The sequence below is a fragment of the Zalophus californianus genome, chromosome 13 (assembly GCF_009762305.2).
Source record: "Zalophus californianus isolate mZalCal1 chromosome 13, mZalCal1.pri.v2, whole genome shotgun sequence".
Lineage (NCBI taxonomy): Eukaryota > Metazoa > Chordata > Mammalia > Carnivora > Otariidae > Zalophus > Zalophus californianus.
Window position 1 is genome coordinate 69,771,553 of NC_045607.1, and position 18,970 is coordinate 69,790,522.

General features: G+C 40.4%; 1 protein-coding gene across 7 annotated transcripts in view; it reads right to left on the reverse strand.

The window, feature by feature from the left end:
* Positions 1–18,970, reverse strand: part of NTRK2 (neurotrophic receptor tyrosine kinase 2) — a 331,355-nt gene that overhangs the window by 281,511 nt on the left and 30,874 nt on the right. For all 7 annotated transcript variants that reach the window (XR_003523612.2, XM_027614950.2, XM_027614951.2 and 4 more), the window contains exons 7-10: positions 15,990–16,058; positions 13,229–13,383; positions 1,819–1,955; positions 1,166–1,298 (exon numbers count right to left, since the gene is read on the reverse strand). Coding sequence is in view for 6 of the 7 variants with exons in the window: in XM_027614950.2 (XP_027470751.1) it covers positions 1,166–1,298; positions 1,819–1,955; positions 13,229–13,383; positions 15,990–16,058 (494 nt within the window). In the remaining variant the exon portion in view is untranslated. The remainder of the gene's footprint in view (positions 1–1,165; positions 1,299–1,818; positions 1,956–13,228; positions 13,384–15,989; positions 16,059–18,970) is intronic.

An 18,970-nucleotide genomic window follows, 5' to 3' on the forward strand; every position in this document is an offset into this window, starting at 1 on the left:
ACCCCAGTGGGGTAGGGACAAAACTTACCTTCCTCCCACCAGCCCAGGCCCCCATGCCCAGGACCCACTTAATCCTTCCACCATGCTCAAAAGAGCTTTTGGTGATGTGTTGACTTAAGGACATAAAGTTGGAAGCTGGTTGCATATGTTTGGGGATAACATTGATTTCAGGCTTCTGGGTGTCTCGAAATGATGAGAAATTTTAAGTCCAGTACCTACTGGGCACAGAGGTAGTGCTGACAGTGACAAAGGATTACAGTTGGTGACTGCAGTCATGCACCCCGACAATCGCATACGGAATGTGTGCCGCAGGTGAACACTAACCAGCATATCGACACCATGTGTCTACATGTGTGTAATGTGTATTCATACATACACACGTGCCCACTTGTGGTTTTCTCACCCACATCCTGACCCAGACACAGTAAAACCTCATTAATTTATACCATACCAGCTCAGAATTCGGAATGATGTGCAAAGTATAAGGGATTTTTACTGAATACACATTTGCATGGAACGCTACAACCTGGAATGTTAAGATATGTGTTGTGTTATTTATAATACTGGAAAATAATGCACATACGCTTAAGAAGCTTTAATAGCCTGTATCTTCATTTCAATATATACAGAAATTTAAACCGTTATAATAAAAGTTTTCTGCAGGTGATCATAACTTTCGATCATTTAAGTAGTACTCCACCAACCTTCCCACAGAAACCTGATGTCAAGCTAATGAGGTTTTATTGCATCAGTGGCACACTTGGGTGTTTGTGAATAGCCAGCCCAGTACTTCAGGTGACATAACTTTAAATCTTCATAGTGCTTTTATAGAGAAAAAGATTTTAGAAACTGGTTTATCAGAATTTAAATGAAAACTGATTAACAAAAGGATCTAAAAACCAGATCAAGATAGGTTCTCTCAAAAAAAAAAAAAAAAGCAGAAGGCACAAGAAGACAAGCTTAAGATCAAAAAAACAGCTTAAAAGGACGACACGCATGTTCGCAGAAATAGAACACTGATATTTCTTGAAAAAATATACACAAAACACTGCACACACTTTTTTTTCTTGACACACTTAAGCAGCACCCAGAGGGCCACAATGACAAATGCACGTGTGTCCACGATCATTCGCTATTAGAAACATATGCCCGTCTGATTACGTACAATGTACAGTGAGGTTCACAGAATCTTGGTCTTCTCCTACAAGATTTTCTGCCACACAGGAGATTTGCTTTCCACTGTCATCAGATGAAATGTTAGTTATCCTTAAGGAGCCCTGTGTGTGGCTTGTTTCATTCTACAAATGAATTAACAGACAAAAATAATCCTTATTAGGGCTGATCCCAAAGTGACAAGATTTGGGGTTTCTCCCCCTAACTAAAGAAAAAAATACACACCATTAGGAAGTTTTCTGGCCTTAATTGGGGCCAGGCACAAGAGTAAGGCCAAAGCTATTCTATTTCTCTAGAATATAACTGTTTAATGCGCAAAATTGATTTAATCCTTGGATTCCTATCTACGTTTCTCCAAGGGAAAAGACCATAAGGAGCATCCCTCGCCTTGCTCACAAGGACACAAGCAGCTCACTAGACACCCAGAGACTCTAATCTATTGGATATACACAACTAAAATGCAAACCTGCATTCTTCTTTGTTAATTATAAGAATTAATAGAAAGTAAATGTATATCAAAAACTCATCATAAATGTCTCCGTATGGCCCTACAAAATATTAAATGATCATCACTAGATGAATACAATCTCAAGTTCTGAGACACTCTCGTCTCTCTAGGAACACAGAGCCAAACAAAAGCCTTACCATATGTTTTGAAACCAGATTACCGACATCCCAGTACAAATTCGGAACTGGATCGCCTGCAACGCTACAAGATAATGTGATAGACTTTCCCTCCTCCACAGTGAGGTTGGGTGCAGCCAAATTTGCTGATGGCAAACCTGTGGAACAAGAAAAGTAAGTGGAGACATATACAAATAGTTCGATTCATTATCAAAATAATCGCAACAAACTGGAAACCCCTCAAGCTTTAGAATCAGTAATGATTTAATTTCCGAGACAGATTTATGTTGATCTGAAAAAGTGCTGGGTTGGTAAGCTTTACAGATTTAATGTGAACCAAAAATGTGTGGTTGTAAGAGCTGAAAACAAATTTTGCATGTTTCTTAAAAATATTATTGCAGAATAACTTTTTACTTTAAAAAAACTAATTTATAAAACTAGGTCCTCTATCTCTCTCAGGGTTTTACAGTTGCTAATCCAGTTTTTTTCCACATAAACAGGTTTCTGTAGACCACCTTACCTTGTTGATTTCCCCATTGTCCCCTTCATTTTTTATAGTCAAAAACAAAAATGTGAGAGGCATCTACATTTTTTGCATAAATCCTCTTTTTACATTAAGTAACTCATAAATATAACCCCACCACCAGACCTAGATTTTGACATAGGTTACCGAAGAAAATGTAGCTTTTTGGGTTGTTTTTGTTTTGGGGGGGCAGAGGGAGAGGGAGAGAGAGACTCTTAAGCACTTTCCACCCTCAGTGCAGAGCCCAACGCAGGGCTCGATCTTAAGACCCTGAGATCAGGACCCGAGCTCAAACCAAGTGTGGGATGCTTAACCGACTGAGCCAACCAGGCACCCCAAGAAAATGCAGTTTTAAAGCATTCTTCACACATGAAGCTGGACCATCACAATATTAGAATGTTCCAAAGCTATATAAGTCATAGTTAAATATCATAGGAAAAATGGATTATTGTAAAATTTCCAGTATGATAAAAAAAAGTCATGTGGATCTATACTTCCACATTTCAAGAGCTTTATTGATGCCATTATCACGTCATTAAACCATCACACCTATTGGGTGTTTACACTGCCTTAAATCACATGGGACTCACAGTATTTTCTGCATGAAGGCGCATCCCAGAGAGCATAACAGCAGATATGTCAGGTCCTGCCTTGTCAAGCTTGTCCCTCACTTGGTATCAGAAACTCTGCCCCGGAGCTGCATTTACCCCGACAGCTGTGTCCCAAGGACCTACGACACCTCATTAACTCAGGAGTAAGCCAGAGGTCAGAAAAGGCAATTCATCTTCAGTACACATTACATTGCAATTAAAACACCCACCTAGCGCTCTCTGACCCACTGTCTCCACAGAACTCTCCTATGATGCAGTCCTTACTGACAAAGCCTTTCTTCTTTATTACCCAAAGCGGCCTGGAACAAGATTTCTCCAGGGTTCATCTCATGGTGTCCCCACCATCCACAGAGGACTTCCCAACCAGACCTGGCTTTCAGTGGCCGGTGAGACTCTTCAGAACCCTTCCTGTCAGCAACCCATAGGAAGCCTTGTTCTACCTTACACAGGGTTTCAAAAATGCTCCCTAAGACTCTGAGTTTCATACTCGCAGGTTTTCAGTCTGTCATGTTTTTAGCTTCCAAGGCTCTTCTTTTGTTCCTGAACGGTCTTCTATTTGTATAGCACCCTGTTTTTGTCTCCTGGGTGCAACATCTCCTGATCTCTTTGAGCTGTTAATCATTTCTTTTGAATTTTTCTTCTCTCCATATCAACACTGTTTCTGGCAACTTGTTTTTTGTCATCTTTTTGTTTGTTTGGTATTTGTCTCTCCTATTGTAAGCTTTTCTCAAAGAGTGGGTATCGTCGGCCGTTCACACATCTTTAAGAACAAGGTACTAGAAGCATTGTGCATTTAACTGTTGCTTTTGGTGGCTTCTTGGCCTTTTCTGGGTACCACCTTTTGCCAATATCATTAGATCATTTTGGGACAGGGTGTGGTCAGATTATTATTATTATAATACTCTTCCAATGTCCTACCCGGAAGAGGAAGAAGGATGGAAATATTGATATTCATATGTAAATCCATCATTTTCTCTATGGTTCTCACAGCCTCAACTCTTTCTGGAGTTCCTCATAATATTGGTTTGATCCTCTTTAGAGAATAAACCTCCAGTTTTCTGCTGAGGAGGGAGGGGTGCAGTCACCTGGAATGTATGGAATGAAAATGGGATTAACTGCTCCATCAGGGACTTGACCCACTCTCTTGGGTTTGGTGTTGCCTGCATACCTGCTTCTTCCTGGGCCTGGTAACAGCTCTGCGTCCCAAACCAATTTCCTCTTGCCTTTGCCCTCTGCCAACCTGGTAATCAGCATTCTCAGCCATTAGCTCGGTTTCTGTTCCTCTGTCTGCTTTCTAGCTTGCAACCGTTTGTGTCCTGTTGACTCCTCTCCCATTTTCTTGTGCTTAGAGATTTATCTGCTGATTCTGGAGGGATCACAGAGCCAGGGCCTGCCCTGGTGCTTGTCCTCAAGGTATGACTTCCTCCACCAACAAAGCTTGGAGACACCCCTCTTGGCACCTTGAATACAAACTATAGGATGAATTTCCTACTTACTATAAATTCATATAATAGTTTGGAAATTCTGAGCAGAAAAAAAGGTTAAAATAGAGATTCCCAATAGAGAATGCTATGTCATAATCTCCATTTCCCTAAAAAAATTTAATGTAGTCTCTTTCATCAAGCCTAAATTTATATAAACAATTCTAAAAAATGCGTGTTTAATTACATTAATAGTAGTATTATTTACTGGGCATTCACTGAACCAGAAACTCTTTTCCAGTACTTTAAATGATTGGTTTATGTAATCCTTACAACCATCACAAAGTTAAGTGTTTGTCCTTATCTAATTAAGGAAGACTGTGTGTTCTGGAAAAGTCTAATACATCTTCCAAAATTGCCCACATACCTGTAGACCTAGGATTCGAACCCAAAGTTCGCGGTCTTCACTGCTACACTATACTTCCTTCCCAGACTGCATATATCCATTTTAGCACAGAACATAAATACCAATATGTATCTACAACCTAAGAGTTTAGTTCATTTAGAAAATAATTACGTGTCTATTTGTGAAGGAAGAATGAGTCTCTCTTATTTATAGACAAATTGTATCACCCTGTCACAGCAGTTCTCCAAAGGAATCTGTGCAAAATTGGCCAAGTCTAGATCTTTTAGATGTAAAGTCTTCCACAAATGAGTAAGCATCTGACTCACGTTAATTCTAAAGCATTAATAGGCTGGCCAAAGATTCAATAATGGAAAAAACAATCTGTACTTGAAATATCACTTGAGGTTTAATTAGCACAATAAAAATGAAATGGGATGCATGAACAGCCAAGCAGGATAAACCATTTGCCAGGCACTACTTCCTGGCTTAATAAGATTTGAAATCAGCACAAGTACAGAGCAAAGCTCAGCAATGCTTCCAAGAGCTTCTAGCCCTATTGTCATGGGATCCTGATTTAAGCTTCCGAGCGTTCTTCCTCTGCACTCTGAGAAACCTCACTGGAGATAAGAGGTGACCAGCCACCCAGGCAGACGGACACCTCTATGTCGATGTCCTGGATGTGTTCAGAAAGGACATACCAGCCTGCGGACCAATCGCTCATTAGGTTTTTTTGTCTACGACTATTATTCTTAAACTCGGCAGGGGCTTGAGCTATCATCTCGTCCACAGAGCTCTCCCCAAAGTGTGTTCTGTGGAAATCAGACTCCTTGAGACACTTGGTGGGGAAGAGGGGGGGATCTAATACTTAAAAAAAATAAGAGCCTATAGGAACTTCCGTAACTCTGGATGTTCACTATGCACATCACATATTAAAAGCTCCCAGAAGTGCTGCTCTAAAGGAATCAGTTCACTTCCATGGATCTTATATTCCCCAAGCTTTTTTGACTACACCCTTTCCCTGTAGTATCTTCTTGTTGTGGCTCTGTTATTTTTATTTGAAGTAATTTGACAAAATATATAAGATACACATATTTAAATTTAGATGTAAAATATATTTAAAGCTACATATTCATATCAGTGGTAGTAATAACATTAATAGCTCATGTTTATTGAGTACTTGATATGTGCTAGACCTTATCGGCAATATTCTCCATATTAGCTTATTTGGCATCCTAAAAACTCTTGAAAGTAGGTGTCATTAGGATCCCCATTTCCAGATGAAGTTAAAGCTTATCAAGTACCACAACTGAATAACTAATGAATGGGAGCTGGGCTTGACCCTCATCTTTCTGTCCATGGCCTCAACCAACACATTGACTGGCTGCCTCCTTTATTGGGCTCAGCCCTGCCTCTGCTCCCTTCCATGAGCACATACTTCCAGACAATTGACTCTGTCTTAGGATCACTAATTTAAAGTATGCAGGTTCTTTCCATTTCTTTATCACCATTCCAAAGGGATAAGGAACACTCATTTTTAGTACGATATTAGGTAAAAATGAATTTGGTTGACCTATTCCTAAAAACATAAAAAGCAAATCAAGTAGGCAGTGTCTCACTTTCTAATGGTTGAAGAAAACTAACCTCTTATCACTTTGAGTTATTAACTCAGCTTTGCAGTGAGTGAAATGGGTCAGGTCTGGGTTTTATTTTTCACCTGTAAGTAGGGATAATGTTCTTTCTCATCTTGTTTTAGTGATCCCTGAGCTCTGTTCATTTTGTGTTCGATCATCATTCTGTGCATAAAATATTCAAATAAATTATGATTTTTGTCTACTCTCTCCTCTCCTCTCACATTCTCTCTTTTTAGCATATCTTCCACTTTCTCTGTCTCTTAAAGCATATATATTTCACTACCTGGAAAGAAGCCAGAATGAGCCTGACCTATTTAGAAGTAGCTGCTTTACGCCCAGTTACAAAAATGACAGAAAATTAGCAAAGTGACTTTCCAAGCCCAAATTGGAAACTGTGCTTCTATGCTTGTGTGAGCTGTGTCATTACAGTGACAGCAACCAGGAAACTTCTAAATACAAAAACCATGTCAGCAGCTGACAGGTTAGGAAAAAAACAGCTTTATTTGCCATCCTAAAAAGATAAAGGAAAACAATGGTCCACTGTGTGGCTTGCTATATTTTAGGAGACAGAACCTGATCCCCAGTAAAAGCAAAGCAAACTAATAAACTAGACGTTGTATGTGTTTTTCAGAAAAGAAACAACAACTCAATCCAGCTAAGGTGGTAAGAAATTAATGTGTTATATTAATCTAGCTTCCAGAATACTGACATAGCATTTCCTTTGAATCTTCTGTAAGCACTAACAAAGCAGAATTGCTATCAGTCTAGTTTCCTGGTTTGAAACAAAGAAGGACTATGTACAAATATGCTAAGTAGACATGTATTACAAACCACAGCATGACAACCTTTTAAAAGTACATCTTAGGAAGAAATTAGGAAAACCAATTTACCTCAAGGAACCAGGCTTCTTCTCCTAGATACCTGTGAACTGACCTCTCCCATCCTAAAGAATATTTTGTTGTTGTGTCTTAAGGAATCTCTCCACTGAAAGCTTGAAGGTTGGGAAAGTGGAAAATTGGAATTGTTGTTATAAATAACAAGGAAAGCAAAGGCAGGACTGATTTCAATTCATGGGACCCCTAAGGGAGTTTTACATAGTAGCCATGCAGTTCAAGCATCAAGTGAATTACCACCTTATATTCACTGTGGGAATAGCATGTTCTATGGTAACCAGTTACTAGTAAAATAGGTTGAGGGATTGCTTTGATAGGACCCAGAGGAATATGCCTTTCTTACATATATTTGCCATCTACTTAGAACACAGCATCTCATCCACTATTAACATTTCCTGAAGAAACTCTCTTCCAGAGATTTAAATCCTAATTATAGTATAAAAAAGTTAAAGTATAAAGTATACTGTTCTCTAATAATCCCGTTTGGTGAGGGGAAAGAATGGAAAGGCCTGTACTACAAAACTAAATGCTGAAGATCAGTCAAAGTAGCAGGTGCATTCTTATATTAAATCAGCACAATAACCTTGGCAAAATAACCTTTCTTTAGAACTTGTGTGATTCGATCTCTCTCTTCAGAACCAGTGTGCCTAGCGACCCTTTTCTTCCAATTAATGTGGAAATTTTAGATGAATGTGTTTTGTTGCATTGCAATTAATGACGTTTTTCTAAGGTTAAAAAGGACCTTGTGGAGAAACAGACCACAACATGTTTCCCAGCATGAATAAATTTACAGTAATTCACGGCAGGAGGGGCTGCTAGAAAAATATTGTGAAACATTCTAACCGGGCTGCAAATGGTAACAGGGCCATTAAACTTCCCAGCTGCACCAACCACACTCACTTAATCACTAAGAGCAGAAGGAACGTGAGACTCTTTCAAAATGGGATGATGACAGAAATTTCAACGGGAACGACAAAATGCTAATATATGGAATAATTTAGCTAGAATAATATAAATCTTTAAGTTATCATAACTGAAATATCTACACCATTATATAAAAATCTGGTCCAACCTGGTGCCTGAGTGGCTCAGTCGGTTAAGTGTCTGCCTTAAGCTCGGGATTGAGTCCCACATCGGGTTCTCCGCTTGATGGGGAGTCTGCTTCTCGCTCTACCCCTCCCCCCTGCTTGGGCTTGCTCACTTGCTCTCAAATACATAAAATCTTAAAAAAAAAAAAAAATCCAGTCCAAACTGATCACTACTATAACGTGCATGGCTCATGCATTTATTAATTGATGAATTCAGCAAACATTAATCAAATGCCTATTACATTCGAGGGATACATTGACACCATGGGGGATGTATTTTTGTTTATAAAATGTAGAGAGTTTGTTAATATAATACTTACATGTGCAATACTAAAAGGGGAAGTTTTTAAAGAAAGCCCACCTAATAAAGGAATGAAATCTCAGTAGCTCTTTCTTATTGAAATTAAAATGTTACCAGTTGCAAATTAACTCAGTAGCCATAGTTATTGGCAAACTGTTGGCTTACAATGACAAAACAAACACACAAGACCATACAGTACTCTTATGAGTTACTCATACACTTAGCTAACAAGTTGCATCCAAAAAAAAAAAAAAAGTGAAGATGAGCTCCATGAATCTGTGATGTAATTAAACACAACATATTTTATTTTAGAAGTCTACAGAGAGCAAGACCTAAAAGAAAAGCCAACCAACCACAAATCCATGCTCTAAACAAGATATCTAATTTGAAGACAGTAGCATATTATCCAATTTCTTTAGTATGGACTTTCAGAAACAATTTAAATCCAAACACCTGGTATAAATCTACTGCTCAATTTGCCTAACTTCTCTTTAAAGAACCTAAAATGGGAAACCGTGATGAAGTAATATAAGAATAAGCTCTAAACTGAAGTTTCCCCCCACTGCTCAATTTGCCTAACTTCTCTTTAAAGAGCCTAAAATGGGAAACCGTGATGAAGTAATATAAGAACAAGCTCTAAACTGAAGTTTCCCCCCTTCTGATCTCAAATCCCCAAATATTATGCAAAATTTTTTAAAACTCCAGAACCATGCTGGAAAATGAGAAAACATACTGCTAGTGGATAAGACACCCTGAGAAACCCCTGAACAAGAGAAAGTGAGAGAGTGGGATGAAAGAAAATCAGCACAGCCCCAAAGGGACACATAAGTATTCAGTGCACAAAATAGGGAGGCTCTAGGCTGACCCCAGACTGAAGGGGTAGACTGCAGGACAGAGTGGAGCCCCACCTTGGCTGAGCCATGGGGCCACTGGTTCAGAAAATAAGTAAACACAACAAGAGAAATAGCCTTTTCACATCCTGTCCCTACCCACTCACTGCGGACACAGCATCCAACAAGAAGCAATGAGTGCAGGAACTTTACCAGAAAAAAATCAGTACTGCTAGGTGCTGGTGACACCCTAGAGATATGGTGAACCCCAACACAGGAAAGGGTGTTTCTGTTATTAAAAAAAAAAATCACTCAAGATTGCAGAAATTAGAAACTGAGTGTTGAAAGGGAAAAATTCAGTATCTGGAGAAATAGCTGAAGGCCAAAGGAGTGAGTCAACCCATTTCCCCATAATACAGTGCAAAAGGACAAGCAGATGGAAAGTGCTACTGAGGCTGAGGGGTACGGAGGGTAGAGCCCTTAAGTGTAAATAACCATCTGCATAAATTAGAAAACTCTTCCAGAACTGCAGACAAAACCCCCCCATACTGAAAGAGTAGGCTGCATGTCAAACAATGAATTTTTTTAAAACACACACACACACACACACACACACACACACACACACACACACACACACACACCTAGTTACGTTGCAGTAAAAATTTTAGAATAATGCGGAAAAGGAGAAAATCTTCAAAGCTTCTAGAAGGAAAAGAAAAGCATAGGTTCCCTGTCAAGAAGCAAGCATAAGACTGGCCTCAAGCTTCTCATCAGCGACACTGAATACAAGGAAAAATGTAATACAATACCTTCAGAGGTCTAAAAGGAATTTGTTCGAGTCTAGAAATGCATACTCAGCCAATTCCACTGAGAAGAACAAATACAGTCTGATTTTCCACCAGGCAAGAACTTAAAGATTTTATGTTTTTTAGTTTCTCTGAAAGAAATATTAGAGGATACACACCAGCAAAAAGAAAATCCACTCCAAAAGGCAGTAGGATACAAAAGTTATTGATATATACAAAGAAACAGTAAATCTTCAAAACCATCAAGTAACAATCTACAAACAAAATCCTAGTTGACAATAATCTGAAGACGGGAGGAGAAAGTAAAAAGAAATAAGACTATTTTTTCCTGTCTTGTTGGAGCTATCTCTAGATACTTACAAGAAAAATATGTTTTAATATGGGTGGTGAATATTTGGGCATATTTCCAAAAACATAGAAACAATTTATAACCTTCAAACAAGTTAAGAAAAAATTAAATGATGTACTGTATGGTGACTAACGTAACATAATAAAATAAAATTTTTAAAGAATTAAATAAAAAGACACTAAAAATGGAAAAGGAAAACACTATAGAAAAATAGACAAAGGTTATAAAGAGGCAATCCACCAAAGAATAAACACAATGTCCTATAAACACAGAAGATACCCAACAGTCATCAGGAAAAGGCAAACCAAAAAGCAATGACCCACCATTTTTTAGAAAAATAAACAAATAAGAAGTGTGCTAATATTAAGATATGCTTTGCTGAAGTGGCTATAAATTGGAACAGCTGTTTTTTTAATGTGCAAACCATATCAGCCAAAATTCCGCTTCCTGCTATGTACTCTAGGAAAACCTTTTCATCTGTACACAGGTACAAAGAGCACATGAAAAGATGCTTGTCAAAACATTGCTGGAGTGGCGAAAAATGGGAAATAAGCTAAATGCCCATCAATGTGGAAATTTTAATGTAATTAAGATAGAGTCTACCAAGAATACCATGCACTGATGAAAAAGAATATTATAGATCCGTAACCACTAACCTGAAATGGTTACAAACAAGAGAAACACAAACTTTATGTGTAATACAGGAGGTTCTTTTTAACCACAAAATGTATCAACATTACTTGTGCAATTACAAATAAGTTAAAAACACTTGGAAAGAAAAAAATTAACAGACAAACAACATAACAGTTTAAGAGTACAAAAGTGGTAGAGAAGTAAGTCCATCCATTCACCTTTTTTACAATGTTGCTTTTTGAAAAGCATCATCTATACTGAAACCAATTGTGAATGTTACCATGAACCTAACCATCCCCATGGAGCAATCAAACACATTCCGTCTGAATCAGGACAGTGAATTCTTCAAGTTCCCTCATTCACAAGATTCACTGACTAATTTGTAGCCAACAAAAAATTACTAAAAACTGACAAATTCATCAGGAAAAACGAGGACCAGTTCCCTCCCACTCTTTCCCTCCCCAGCTGCAATGGTCTCACAACAACACATTAGGTGGGGCGCATCACTGAAAGCTGTCAAGACAACATGGCCAAAAATTAAAATTAAAAAAAAAAAAAAGAAGGAAAATCGGTTTCAGGCAAGGGCAACACAGATGTCTATCTTACGGGGCCGTTCGTGGAACAAGAGCAGGAGCTTGACGCTCTCTCTCTCTTCCTCTCAGTGGTTGCTGAACCAATATGGTCCCAACACCATGGACTTGGGAAGCTGGTCAAAAGGCCTGGTGACTCAACACTGAATTTCTTGTCCCTCTAGGTGATTTCTCTCAGTGGTGCAAATTTATACCAGAACAGAGCACAGTTGCCCTCTTATCAATCAGGAAATGATATATATTAAAAGCTGGGTTTTTTGTTTTGTTTTTTTTTTTAAGTGTTGGCTAGCAAAGCTGAGAGAAGTTGGCAAGAGAACAAAGCCTGATTCCCCTGTTAGGAAGCCATAGGGCTCGAGGACAGAGAAATCTGTGGGAAGACTAACTGCTCTCTCATGAGCCCCTTCAGGGTAAAAAGCAAATATTTATCTTTCTTTTTATGACATTCTCATTAAAAATGAGCAGCAGCTCTATTTTCCTTCAAGAAAAACTGACCTCAAACAATAGGGTCTTCTGAAAACAAAGAATCTGAATGTTTGTGGTTCATAGACAGACTCCTCACAGACGAGAAGCCTTCTGCTATGTCACCAGCCGCTAGGCCAGAAGATCAAATATAACTGCGAGCTGATTAGCTGGTTGACTACAGCCTAGGTGGGGATTGCCAAGGCACATCACAGATGCCCTGAGCAGTAAATTCTGAACCAGAACACCCGGGTTTTCGTTCCCTGTAAACGCAGTGGCTCTCAGAGAGATGGGACTTTGTATAACTCTGGAGGTGCAAATGCTGAGGAGGGGCCTGGAAACCCAAACATGGAAAAGCATGTATAAGGGCATATTCATGGTGCCCCATCAAGAGACACAGCCCTCTGGTAGCAAGACGAGTTGAAAGGAATGTGCTGGATCAAACTGCATTTTTTTGTACTGTTGAGGACACTTGACCACCACAAGATCTTTCCCTCTCCATTTTCCGGGTGCCAACCACATATATACATGGCCAACGAAGTATCACACTCTTGGCACATAGTTTTCGGATAGATGGATAAATGGATAGAGGAATGCATGACCAGGCAAATGAACAAAGAAAACAATGGAATAAACAGCCTACTTTTCCTCCATGGGCTTCAAAGTCATCCATTCAGAATTAATATTCTACTTGCAAAAAATATTCAGCAAAGTTGCTCCCAGCTGACTTCTCCACACTGCACACAAACGTTGCCCAGCTCAGCAGAGACCTCAACAGCATACTATATAAAATCTGGGTAGTGATAATCCTCCCGGACTCTCTACTACACCAAGGCAATTAGAATAATTAATAGCAAATAGAATTCATTGATTCGAATGTAAATTACCACAATTGGGTATCTGCAGGTTTGCCAGGGGAATATTCTTGCTGTTTTCATTTAGGCAGTACAAATCCTGAGTTTCTGGGCTGGATTTAGTCTCCTGAAGAGTCTTGATCCACATAATGTCACAGGAGCATGTAAATGGATTGCCCACCAGGATCCTACACGGAACAAAAATGAAACCCGATCAGGCTTCTCTTTTCCAGTGTTAACTATGCTAGTGTTTACAAAGCACTACAACATTATGAATTCTATCTGCCAGCAATCTTCGAAAGTCATACCTACCTTTATAGCTTTACAATACTTATTCATTCATTTATCTAATACTTACTGATCTTCTGCTAGGTGCAAACACCACCATGGACTCTAAAGGATGCAGAGTGATGCAAGACCTTTCAGAATAATGGGGAAACAAGACAGGAATAGGCAGAACTATAGTAAAGCCTAGAAAAGGATGTCTCATAGGATGGGGGAAAATCAGATGCCATAACAAATTTATCACAGCCATTATATAGTAATTAAGATCTTCAGTGAACATGCCAATAGTTGGGTTATCAGGAACACTAACATACTTATCTCTGACCAGGCTAGAGATTCAAGTGTTATCATTTAATAAGCTCAAACCACAGCAGGGAGCAGAGTGATTTCATCTGACTTTACAACGAGACCGTAAATACAAAGTGAAGGCTGAAATGTGAGGGCCAGTAAGGTGGTACCAGCTTTCTGCACAGGGCGACCACTGTTCAGCGGAACCGTTGCAAGAAAGTTGGCGTAAATGTGCACAAGAGAGCCTGGAAGGGAACTCTGAGACCTCCTTCATGCACACACACCCAAGCTCAGGGTTTCTGAGAGCAAGAGCAAGCGAGCTCCAGATGGAGCCCCTCAGCCCGCTGCAGGAGGGTCTACAAAGAGAAAGCCACCCATCAGCTGAGCTCCCGGGACTCCCGTGGCCTGCAACTGGTAACAGAGGAAGTAGTCAAGAGGAAAATAAAAACCACAAGAAAAAAAATCTTTAAATGCTTATTTATAATACTCAGTGGCCTTTTTAAGATGAATTCCATTTATGGTAATGAGCCTTTAAATGAGGCCATTTACAATCGTTACATAGGCTCTGCCTGACATTAACCACAATACTTAAGATTTCCTGGAGGACAGAACCTGGGCTTTGCAACATCATTTACTCCTGTGGTTTTCTGGTTGGGTTCGAAGAATCTCAGGGATCCCTGGAGACTCTTCCAGGAGTCTCTCTGGGGAAAATGTGGTCATGGCAGCCTCGTTTAATTTGTGTCTGCTTGATCGCCTCCAAGTATCCCTCCAACAACAAAATAGAATGTGATGCTATTGGATACAGAATCTAAGGCAGAAGAGATCCACAGTGCATCAACTCCAACTACTGCAAGAGGTTTCCTGGCATTCTAAGTACATGAAAAACTAAAGAATCTCTCAAAAACCAAGGCATGACCGAACCGACAGAAGAGATAAAGAAGCAAAGGATCTTCGGCTGTAACTATAGCAATGTTCACATGAGCACAACACACCGGCAGGTAGCTGGCTCCTTTCTTCAGTTCATGGGCAAACCCCCTCTTCCAGTGATTGCTACAGCACCTGACCCTCGTTTGTTTAGGCTTCTAGCTCTCCCACTAGATAGCAGAATCCTGAAACACAGAGAGTGTCCTCCTTACGTCCCCACGGCCCAGTGCATGAGTCTGATTCGCAACCAGGCACACAACTAACATTTGCTGAGTGATTTGATTAAACTGCTGCTGGGAGAAATCAGAGGCCTGTGGATTTGGAGTCAGAACTCTGATTTCCAACTCGTCAAGAAAATGTTCCACAGTGGTGCTCAAAAGGTTCATACTGGGTATCTCTCGCCCTGTTTCATATCTTCCTTAAAGTTTACGTGCCCATTCCTGGGCACTTCAAGCCCAGGGAATTGAGTGTATTCCAAAATACTGCCCATCGCCAACACCCGGCACCAGGCAACCTTCATTAAGACCTATCTGCACCTTTTCCTTGCGAGCAGGGGGAGACCCTTCAACGCAGGCAATATAAACAGTGTGAGCAAAAGCTACAGCCTGGTGTTCAAGGGCCTTGTCCATCTGGGCCCCCCTCTGACACACTGAGCCTCTGCCTTGGGCTTCTTTGGGCAACTTACCCATAGCAATGTCAACAGTTAGCACAAGAATGGAGCATGCCTGGAAACGGTGGCTATCAGTCATTAACACATGGCCATCTTTTTCCTATCATTTTGCAGCAAAGGAAATTAGAGCATCAGGATAAATCCTGAGTGCAGTGGCAGACCCAGAAGAAAATGTCACAAGGATGGGCAGGGAGGGAGAAGAACGACCTCTCCGGCAACGTTCCCCAAGCACCAGCGGGCACCAGGGAGTTCCGCCCATGGCTATTTCCTCCTTGACTGGCTCTGCTTTCCATTAGGCCCTGGACATCACCAATGCTATGAGATATGTTGCCCTTATAACATAAAACTCCCCCCTCCATCTTTTTCTGCTTTCCCTCCTTTAGAAAACAAATCACATTTAAACTCATCCTAAATGATACCTCACTGTTGAGATTTCTGGGTTTTGATTACTTAATCATGTTTTTATGAGGGAATAAAAAAAACAAGTGGCCAAAACCTGAGAAATCATTTTTTAAGAATTTTGATATAAAAATAGATCTGCAGCATCACTCATTTAAAAAAAAAATACTTAATTACTCTTTCCTCTGAAACTGTTTCTCTGAATGCCACACAATAATCATTACTTACAGCTCAGACAAGTCAAGGTGACGAAAATGTTTCCTAGACAAGCTCATCAGTTTATTTCGGGTAAAATTGCTGAAAGAAACCAAAAACATTAAATGTGAATTAAAAATGTAACATCTCAAGAAGAAAGTATGCAAATAGAGATTCTTTTTTTCAAAATATAATTTTATTTGATCATGGTTCATGCCTTCCTTCGACACAGTCTCTTTCTTCCATCTGGAATGACAACTTAGTTTTTCCTGCCTCTCCTAAAATTCTTGGTCATAAGGGAAGGGGAGGGGCAGGCATAATTTCCAAAATGTCTATTTTTAATCTCTTTCTTAACCAAGAGTTTATTCTTCATATGCTGATTCAGAGGCAAGTTATATACCTCCTAGAGATCTCTGACCTCCGAACAATTAATAGGAAGAATTAATCTAATTTAAAATCATAAATCTCACTAGGGAAAAAGATGCTTTAAAACTAAACAGCATTATGAATATTTTGAAATCACATGACACATAAAACTCTGAATATAAACTGAATTTAACACATCGTTGTAGGAAAGAATACACCCACTGATTGATAACTCTGGTGGGCATTGTTTATATATGACTTCTAAATAACCAGATAATTCCCATGATGAGGACAAGAACAACAAAATATCAGAAAACAAGGAATATGTCAGATTTCATGTGAAACTATCCTAGCAACGTATCATTTTAAGATCTGGACCAACCAGTGGCTTTGTGGCGCCTGGGTGGCTCAGCCAGTTAAGCATCTGCCTTCAGCTCAGGCCATGATCTCAGGGTCCTGGGATCAAGTCCTGCCTCAGGCTCCCTGCTCAGCAGGGAGTCTGCTTCTCCCTCTCCCACGCCCACTCCCCCCTGCTCATTATCTCTGTCAAGTAAATAAATAAAATCTTAAAAAAGAAAAAAGATCTGGACCAACCAGACAGTGAAAAGTCAATGAAACCAAGTCATATCTGTGACTGAAAAAATACTAATGATTCTACTGATGTGTTCTGAATACTTAGTTTTATTCAATGGGCAGGAGTTTCCATTTCTGATGATCAGGGCCATGAGGCCCTGAGTTGGAAAATTCAGAGCCATAATCCCGGCAGCTGACTTGTTCCGTGAATGTGTTTACTGGTTGAATTTATTCAAAAAGTGTCCAATGCTTGGGCCTCCAGACATGTGTTTAATAACCAGCAGGAATGTAAAACAAACATCAACTTGGACAAAAACAGCCAAGCCCTCAACAAATTGCAACGAGCCTTTTAGGATCTGTTTCCTGCTTGGAAACGCAAGTGCTAGCAGGGAGGGAAAAATTGCACACCTGAGGGTCACAGGAGTCCCGGCCCCTTCCCCGAGGCTAGTCTGCTGAGTCAGCCCAACAAACTCACGGGTTGCTCAGACATCCCGCTCTGTCTGACCAGTCACCCCTCAAAGAGGGGCCCAGGAGCTAATGTTCGAGCCGAGGCTGGTCACGTGAAAATGCTGCTCCAGGGCCCCCCGATTCGAGACTGCGTGTGTCCTCGCCTCCTTCTATATGGAGAGTTCCACTCACCCAAACCCCTACCTACACAAAGGTTCTCTCTTCCTTTGACGCTTACTTCTTCTGTCTTTACACTGAGCATAAAGTGCTCACCCACATGAAAAAAATAATCCCCCGGGAAGTTGTAAAATGTGCCCACATACATCTTTTCTCTTTTCTTTCGGAACGTGAATTAAGAATGAGCTTCATTGGAGTATCACACATTGAAAAGTCAGTCTGCCCGTGTTCTCCAGGCATCTTCAGAAACCCCCACCCTCTGAAGGAAACACAAACAAAACCAGGACTCTTCCTCCTGAGAAGAACCAGGAGAGAGGGGGCAAAGAAAGAAGACACTCTTGGTCAAGGTCTTGGTCAGCGACGAAGCCCCGGGCCGGCACCGGCAGCAGCTGGTCCTGTCGGGCTGCCAGCGCACAGCCCCGAGTGGGGTCACACGCCAAAGAACAAGATGAGTTTTATGAACCATACTCATTATTGGGGCCAAAAGCCAAAAAAGAGGGGGAGGGGAGGAAGAAAAATCAACAATCCTCTTACTGTTTGATGACAGAACTCTGCAAAGGAACTAATTAGCACCTCGGCAAAGCCCCTGGAAAATACGAACACTGGCTTTTCTCACAACCCCTGGGTTCTCAGACGCTGGGGAGGAATTAAAGGTACCAAGAAATAAACTCAATGACCAGCCACAGGGGCGATGGACAGGCCCCACGTGATGTTGAATATGCCCAGGGCAGAAGGAGGGGCGGTGAGGCAGGATCCAATCCGAATCTCCCTAAAACCCGAAGTGAAATAGATTGCTCTTGAGCACATTGTTATATTTTTGGGGAGACTCAGAGATAATCAGTGTCCCCCGGAGTAAAAAGAAACAGCTTCTAATGTACATTTCTTTTTCTGCTCCCTGGTATCCACAGTGTCAATATCCGAGGTAACTGCAGAAAATCAGGAAAAACAAGCCAGTGCCCAAGTCCTCAGTCATTAGCAGAGGTTGGGACTCAGGTCTGCAAAGGCAGACACCTGATTTGCTCCCTCCTCTCTCCCTGCCATTCTCAAAGCCAACTGCTTAATTTAATTTAATTCTGGTGATTAGGAGCCTCTTTCACCCATGAACACTGTATATGAAGCTTACTGGCCTTATGGCTGCTAAATATCGTCTAACTTTGTTTTGTCTTAATATTTGATCATGCCTACAAATGTCAACAGAGTTTTTGCTGCTTGACCAATGACCTGGCTTCCCGGCTACTGCCTTTTAAAGAAACTCTCTAAGATATGTCCATCTCTTTGGTTTTCCACTCTCAAATGATGCCTCTTTGGGAGACAGGGATAGATAGTTGGTTTTATATAAGTTGTTGACAGCACATAGAATGCTGGTAAAATTATTCTATCATATATCACCCTGAAAAGATACACCAGGTGGCTTTGGTTTTCCTATAAATGGCATGCAACAGGCAGGAAGG